This window comes from Cannabis sativa, chromosome 4, assembly GCF_029168945.1.
Source record: "Cannabis sativa cultivar Pink pepper isolate KNU-18-1 chromosome 4, ASM2916894v1, whole genome shotgun sequence".
NCBI classification, from domain to species: domain Eukaryota; kingdom Viridiplantae; phylum Streptophyta; class Magnoliopsida; order Rosales; family Cannabaceae; genus Cannabis; species Cannabis sativa.
Genome location: NC_083604.1, coordinates 40,042,540 through 40,050,898, shown reverse-complemented (window position 1 = coordinate 40,050,898; position 8,359 = coordinate 40,042,540). Strand labels below are relative to the sequence as shown.

Genomic DNA, 8,359 nt, shown 5'->3' with positions numbered 1-8,359 from the left:
TTTGGGGGGAAAGTCGACATTGGTGTATTGAAGGAAAGTGGAGGCTGAGAAGGTTGGTATATTGAGGGAGGTAAAGTATGTGTGGGAGGAGTGAGAGAATGAGTGGGATTCGAAGTTTCACCATGGAATAACACTCTTGGTTGGGGCTGTGATCTGGTATGAAGAGTTGGGATTGTGGAAGTCAACGATTTTCGGGCTAAACGAGTCAACAGTGGCCAAGCATTACCCTTAGCAAAGTCAGTCCGATATTTATCATAACCAGTTGTAGGTAATTTTGCTCCTTTCATCCAAGGACCATATTCAAGATCATCATTATTACCATTGTCCATCCTTTCCATGAAAATAACACATTTTTCAAAGGGATGTCCAATCCTTCCACACTCAAAACAAAACTCAGGCAATCGCTCGTAACGAAAATCCACCCAAAAGTCATCCCGAATCCTTGGTAGACTGATCATTCGGCCACGGAGAAGTGGTTTGTCCACAGAAATTTTAACTCGGATTCTTAAAAAAGGGCCCCATCCTTCATCAAGAGAATCCTCATGAACATCAATGAATTCCCCTATGATGTTACCAAGTGCAGTGGCAAGAGACTTTGATTTGCTAAGGAATGGTAATCGGTATACTTGAACCCAAAATGGAGTACTCACTAGATTGTTCATTGTGACATTTTGTAGAGTACTTGGTGAGCAGAAGACAATTAAGTGGTTTTGGAAATGCCAAGGTTCTTTGTTCAACACCCGAAATTTGTCTCCTGAACATCCAAAAGAAACTTTGAACAACCCTTCACCATATTCAGAAATTATCACATGGCATCTCCCCTTCCAATGACCCCCCATTTGATCAAAGAAAGTAGGCGGATGAACATAGTTCTCAGTGAGAATTCTTACAATAAGAATGTGGCTGTTGTTGACATTGGTGAGAAGATCCGCTTCAGTTGGTAAAACAGTGACAGAACTCTCTTCCTCCGTGAGAGTTAAGGTGGAATCAAGACGGTTTAGCAAAGGATCCATAGCGACGAACGGTCAGAACAAGGTATACCAGTGCAGAGGATGATGGCAGTTAAATACTGAAAGTGGAAAAAAAGAAGGGGAAACCGAAACTGGGACAGGAGGAGGGAAAGAGAAACATTCAAAAAAACAGTTAAAAATCCAAACAAAGTGGTTAAAAAGCTATAACTGCAACAGACCCAAAAACAGGGCACTAAAGATTTTGTGATGATCACACGGATTGTATGTAGGTTCACTCTTATATTATGTACTTCATTATATATATAATTATTTGTATTTTTTTTACTTATCTATTTTCTCTTGTATTTTGTTTCTTTTTGTTTTTTATAATTTTGTTTGCTATTTTTTTTTAAATTTTTTCATATTTTTTTATGAGTAAATAATAATGTAAAAAATTATACGAGCTTGGGTGATATTTTAGTTTGATAATAGAATGGAATAAGAATGGTAATGATAATTAATTACATGACAATTTTTCTCTATTTTTTTAGTGGAAGTACCTAATATTTGTAAAACTGTAATTTTTCTCTATTTTCGTCAGTACAGACTCCGTTTTAAATTTATTAAAAGAAGATTTAGAAGTAATTGATACTACATATTTTGTCGTCCAGACCAAATAATCTAAAATTTAGGTCTTATATGTGTCCTGTTTAATACAATAACAGAGTCTGTACTGATGAAACTAGAAGAAAATTATAGTTTTATAAACATTGGGTACTTATGCCACTAAAAAATCATTGGGTCTATACCGCTTACAAACCTAAAACTTTGAGTACTTATGTCACTATTTAACCGAATAAATATTAGAATAAGTAATAAATTCACAATAGTATCCATACTTTAATTTTTATTCTTAGATAAAAAAGAATACGTGAATTATTTTATTTTATTTAATATTTATGATGTAATTTTAATTACATAAATGTTAACAAAAATTTCACTGCATAATGTAATGGTAACTACATTATCATCTCACTTTTCTAAAAAGATTAAAAATTGTAGTAGTAATTTTAAAATTAAAGATTATAATAATAATTTTGATTTACCATAACAAAGTATTTTTTTAAAAAATAAAATAAAATAGTATAACAGATACATTTTATTTTTAAAAAGAATAATATATATTATATTGTTTTTATTTACATGTAATTAATAAAAATAAAATAAGATATATGATTAATTAATATGTACTTTAACGGGGTAAGTGCCTCAGATAAGTCTCACCGTATACATATATGTATGAAAAATAAATCAAGCAATATAATCCGCAAGACTTCCACTCTTTCTTTTAGAAAAGAAACAACACACTATCATTTATTAAAAAAAAAAACCACACACACAATAAAAAAAGAATAATAATAATAATAATATGTTTTTTTTTTGTTAAGTATAATAATTTGTTCTTTAATGAGAGACAAAAAAACTTTGATAGGCATGGGTCACGGCATTTAAAAGATAATCAAATGATTGGTGTGTTTCCACAAGTAACAAGTTAAATTTATTTAAATAATTAACAAATGAGTTAATTATGTGTATAAATGTGTTAATTATTTAATTAACAAATGAGTTCATTATCCAATTAATTATTATGTGTATAAATCTTTGCAAGATTTTCTAAATCAATGGATAATATCAACCCAAGTACTATTCATTAAATGTTATCGTATGGTCGGCTTTTATAATAATATTAAATAAACAATATCTCTTTTTTTTTTTCTTTTCTTATTTTTATGATAACTACTTCTTGTCGTTTTTCTCTACTTAATCTTCGTTGATTTCCTAAACCCAACCATGGTTATATTAGATTTTAAAGCACGTGAAAAACACGTGACAAAAAAATCAATATGAGTAGTAATATGTTATCAACCTTTTATTATAAATTCTCTATTAATTAATGTGCTTAAAAATTGATGGTAGAATATTTTTGTAATTTTTTATAATAATATTCGTTGTATAATTTTATTTTTAGTACGATAAATTATTTTAAAATTTTTAAAATTTTATAAATATAATATTAATAATTATAATAAATATTATTATAAATTTTTTTTAATAAAATTTTGACATGTAATTTCGATTCCAAAGATTGAATAAGAAGTTAGAATAGGAGGTTGGAAAACAACAACCTAATTTATAAATAAGGTTAGTTATTCCTAATTTATTTTAAAATAAACATTATTAATTGTATAAAACAATTTAAATTAAAAGTTAAATATGCGAAACCCACACTTGTCCTTAGTGCCTCTTCGGGCAGCTCAAGAAGCGATCCTTCCTATTTTACCAAGATTAAGACGCTGACCGAATTGCCCTAAACCTGACTGGAAGAATTACGGGCAGTCAGTCACCAGTACTCTCTCTCTCCTTCTCTCTCTCGGTCTCTGAACTTTGATATTTCTATATCTTGGCATCTCTGTGTTTCAACGATCACGATCCGACGGTCCGAAATGAACGGTGCTTCTTATTCGATTTTCTTTCAGTTTTAGAGGCTGAAACTTTCAGATCTGGTATCTACGACCTAAGATCTCTCTCCCTGGTAAGAAATTTTCTTTCTTCTTCTTCTCTTTCTTGGTTTACTTTCAATTTTCTCATTTTAGTTTCTACTATTTATCTTCTCAGTCTTTTAGCTTAATTTATCTTGATTCGCTCTTTATTTTCTTCCATCAATTCCCCAATCATCTACTGTTTTCAGGTTCGAATTCATGAAATTTCAACTTTTGATCTTTTACCGGAATGTTGTTATTTTCTCTGGTTTTATTTTAATTTCTTTTTTTGAAATTACCGGCTCGGGTTTTCGTTTTCGGCGAGCTCAAGTGGTTTTCTCGTTGAACTCTTGCCGGTTTAAGCTTTTACTCTTCACCGGCGAGTATCCCCTTCTCACTTCTCTAAAAGTGGTTTTTTGTCCTCTCCTCCAAAAAAAAAAAAAAACTTTTTCCATATTTTCTTCCTCTTTCAAATAAATTGAAAAAAAAAACACTGCTTTATTTTTATTGTGAAAAAAAACTCACTAAATTCGCACAAAGTTTTAAAAATCATTTTTATCAATTTTTTTTCTTCTCTTTTTTCCTTTTTACTCAGAATTATGGCATATAGAAGAGAGGTATGAGATCGAACGGTTTGGAAGATTTGAAGAAAATATCCACAGTCAACAACTGATATTCTACCTTTCTTTGGTATTGGTAGGTGTAGGTTACTGTTTTTGTCCACAGATGGAAACTAAAACTAACTCCGGTTCGATGGGAGTTCAGCTCGATTTCGGCGCGATAAAGTGCGCCGGTGAGGCATTAGCGGCTTTGCTAGTTTCAGCTTTGCTCAGAAGCCAGCTATTGGCTCTGGTAAGCCACTCTCTCCACTTTGTTCCCTACGTGTTTTTTCTTATGAAGTTTCCAACTTTTTCGTTCCTTTGGCCTTTATCGTTTTTCTCTTTTTTTTTTCTTCTTCTTTTCACATAAACTTTTGCCAATTCGATCTATTTATTTTTTTCAACGAACAATCATATTTTTAAGAAAAAAGAAGATTTATTATTATTATTATTTAGTGCATATATTATTTGGGGGTTTCTATTTCGGGTTAGATCGTTTTCTTATCAATCAAAATAAATTATTGCTATCGTGCGCTTTTGGGAGGTGACGGTTAAGGCGTTAGGCTACGGTGGTTCTTCTGTCTACCTACTAAATGGCGCCGGACGAGGGCGCTTTTCCGCAGTTAATGTACTCTTTTGTTTTATTATTATTTGGTAGGGTTAATTACACATGACTAGTGGATTTCTTAATCAAAACATTAATAATTAAAAAAAAAAAAATAAAAGGGTTCGGACGTAGAAATATAAATTAAATATGGTTTAGGGCGTCTGTTTCAGTTCCAGGTTAGTTAGGTTAGTACAAATGGTACGTGGGGCCTGGCCTTCTATTTTGGAGATTTAAAATTGCACGTGGGGTCTATACCTTATTGCTTATAATATTCACTGTTATTGTCGTTTTTCGATCCTAATTAGGTCTCATGTCAAAGGTCAAAGTTGAGGATGATCTATTGATTATCGTTTGATACATAGAAAGATAATATTCCATTGAGTTGGGTATTCTTGACACGTGGCGTTACCATGGTTTTTTTATTCAATTTACAAAAATTACATTTTATTTTGTTTGTTCTACATTTGTTAATAAGAGACTAAAGACATTTGGTTATTAGGTTTCAAAAAATTTGTGTTTGAATGACCCACAAACGTTTATTATGATAGATTACTCAAATAGAAATTCTCATAGAAATTTGTCTTGATATAATTTTTTCCACCTAGCTGACCTCTCATAGAAATTCTCTATATAGTAGCTTAGTTTGGCTGTCATCACATATCAAACTACAAAATATATATTTAGTAAAGATGATAGTTCAACGGATGGAGAGCTTAAGAATTCTGTTGACGGAGAGGATAACTATTTTTTATGAAAAAATATGTCTAGTATCCAAATCCTGAATTATTCTGTTGGAAAAATCAAATTATTTACAGAAATAAGGTTATTTTTTTGGATAGTCTTACTTGGATCACAGTGTCTTCTTGGAATTTTTTTTAGGTAGTGGTTGTTGTTGATTTTTATGTCTTTCCTTTTCGTAAGAAATACTTTGGAATCTTCTTATGACAACAATAGAACTACCGTTTACATTTTTCCGTATAATATACATGTACACGCATAATCACCAATTTTCTCTCCCTTCAATGAAATATATTAATAATCTTTTAGGGAATATTTTTTTTTTCTATAAAACAGAAATGTTCTCTTTCCTTTTTCCTTTATTTATAAGCATATTCTACTACCACCGAGGTCATGTCATCTTATCTCTTTGGGAGAATAAAGAGAATTCCATATTCTTCTTCTTACTAGTGTTACACTATTTGGAAAATATATAACAAGAACATAAAAAAATGTTCTTTCACACAAATAATTATGGTATTAGAATAATGATGCTGCTAAAGTGCAACAGGGAACAGCATTATAATGCTTTTTTCAATGTAACCTAATCATATTCTTGCATGTTGTCCTTTTTTTTCTTCTTGTTATTCCTTGATTTCATCGTCATTGACTGATCACATGGCAATTATTATTATGTTATGAGTATTATCTACAGTCATCGACAAATAAATGAAATAGATTGAATTTTGGTTCTCTTTCACATATGATTCTTTTATTTTTTGCAAATTTATTTCAATACCCGGTTTCAGGATTTGTATGGGTTGTCATCACCCATTAACAAAGTTTTTATCCAAGATGTTGACGCCCAATGCAACAGCGAAGCAGCGGACGCTGAGGGGGATGGCGACAATGAACAAGATGGAGATGAAGACGATGGTGATGGTGATGGTGATGGTGATGGTGGATTCGGAGAAGGTGAAGAGGAATTGTCATCAGAAGATGGAGGTGATTTTGGCAAAAACTCCAACAGCAACAACAAGAGTAACTCAAAAAAGGAGACCGACGGCGAAACAGGTGGTGGTGGTGCAGAAGAGAATGGCGATGAAGAAGACGATGATGAAGAAGACGGTGAGGACCAAGATGAGGATGAGGACGATGAGGAGGAAGACGATGACGAAGATGACGATGGTGGAGATGAGGATGAGGAAGATGTAGTGGAGGAAGAGGAAAATGAGGAAGAGGAAGAAGAGGATGAAGATGAGGAAGCACTTCAGCCACCCAAGAAAAGGAAGAAGTGAAAGAAAGCTAGTACAGAGAGAGAAGCCCCAGTGTTTTAGATTATTATATGTGACTTGTCTAATTTAATTAATGGTCTTATTTAGCTCATGGGGGCTTTTTCTAGGATGCTGTTTAATTGATGACTATTTTCATTTACATAATTCGAGAACCTTAATATTACTGTTAAGCAGCGCCATTCAAAAATTTGAGAAAATGTTACGTTCTCGATTTAGCTACTTTTAACCCACTCTTTTTTTTATTATTATTTTTTGAAGAATTTCTGTTTTTACTTCAGATCGACTCCTTACTCGAATTTATTTTATTTTATTATTTATTTATTATTTATTGTAGGAGGAATTCAGATAATATTGAATAAAATATTATAATTAAAATACAAACGAGAATATGTGATTACTTTACCCAGAATGGCGAGTATTCAAACTATGGAGGGGTGTGCATAAATCGATCCAATCCAATGAGAACCGATCAATCCAATTACAATTGATCGCCAAACATTGGATATCTAATTGTGATTGGATCGGATTGAATGTCATTTTTAAATATCCAATGGGATCAGATCGAATGGTGGATGGAGTGTCCAAAAATCCAATACATCCAACATCCAATTAAAGTAATTAGTATTTTTATTTAGTTTTGATGAGTAATTAGATTTTACAGTGTTATACGTAAAATCTATATGTATATATAAAAATTAACATTCAAATTTTACTCTTTTTTTCTTGGATTGGACGGATCCAGTCTAATCCAATACATACTGGACCTAAAATATTGGATGGATCCGATCTGATCCAAAAAATACTAAGTCTAAAATATTGGATAAACTCAAATTAAACCAATAAATATAAATGAATACATCCAATGGATAGAACCGATCGAATCCATTGGATCGGATTAGATGGTAAATCTAACATCCAATATATAACTGGATCAGATCTGGATAGACCTAAAAACATTGGATATGGTCTAATGAACACCCCTATGGACACACAGATGTACTGGAAATGTAAATAACACAAAGAAAGTATAGTGGTTCAGTCAAATCACGGTCTGTTTAGTCCACTGTTGCAAGGGTAATCTGTCCTGTCCTTTTTATGTTGGATCACTTCTTTATATACAAAGTAAGTGTCCTTTGAATACATGGAGATTGATTTAATTATCAATCCGTTTTTACATTGAATATCAACATTTAAATCAATTAAAACGTAAATATAATAAATAAAGAAAAGTTTCGGCCCAAAAAACTAACAACAACAACGTATGCAACTTTTGTGGTGCGAGTTGTCTGTTCATATTCTCACGTAAGCTCGCAGGCTCAAGATGTGTACAAGACTAATCGAGTCTCACATGCATAAGATATATGCGTTATGTTCGAGTCGCATATACGGATATCTTGTAAAAGGTCGATAACTTAGGACATGCGAGTCTTTATCGGGTTACCGAGTTTGTTGGGTCATCCGGACCAGCTCGCTGAGTAAAGAATCAATCTTTACTATCTCGCGGGAAGATCTTTATAGTTATCGCATATATCTCGGTATATGCAAGTCTTAAATCTGATCTTCGGTCCTGCATCATGCGAGGCATAATAATGTGACTAGACCCTGTCTAGGTCACATCATCCAGCTAAGTCTAGTTCAGGCGAGGTTTACA

At 32.2% G+C, this 8,359-nt stretch overlaps 1 protein-coding gene across 4 annotated transcripts; it reads left to right on the top strand.

Moving 5' to 3' along the window:
• The first annotated feature begins 3,288 nt into the window (after positions 1-3,288).
• Positions 3,289-6,927, top strand: LOC115712496 (uncharacterized). Of its 4 annotated transcripts, none has more exons than XM_030640783.2 (3): positions 3,289-3,543; positions 4,197-4,342; positions 6,223-6,927. In XM_030640783.2, exons 2-3 carry the CDS (start codon positions 4,217-4,219, stop codon positions 6,709-6,711), a joined length of 615 nt encoding a protein of 204 aa, XP_030496643.2. In that variant the 5' UTR covers positions 3,289-3,543; positions 4,197-4,216; the 3' UTR covers positions 6,712-6,927. The 4 variants fall into 4 exon arrangements, with proteins under 4 accessions (XP_030496643.2, XP_030496640.2, XP_060970062.1 ...); XM_030640780.2 differs by having other exon boundaries at positions 4,191-4,342; XM_061114079.1 differs by having other exon boundaries at positions 3,290-3,543; positions 4,086-4,342.
• The last annotated feature ends 1,432 nt before the right edge of the window (positions 6,928-8,359 follow it).

Bases quoted from the DNA above. Each gene is read 5' to 3' on its own strand.
- LOC115712496 (XM_030640783.2), top strand. From the start codon at position 4,217: ATGGAAACTAAAACTAACTCCGGTTCGATGGGAGTTCAGCTCGATTTC. The intron at 4,343-6,222 runs GTAAGCCACTCT...ACCCGGTTTCAG, and splicing joins GAAGCCAGCTATTGGCTCTG to GATTTGTATGGGTTGTCATC.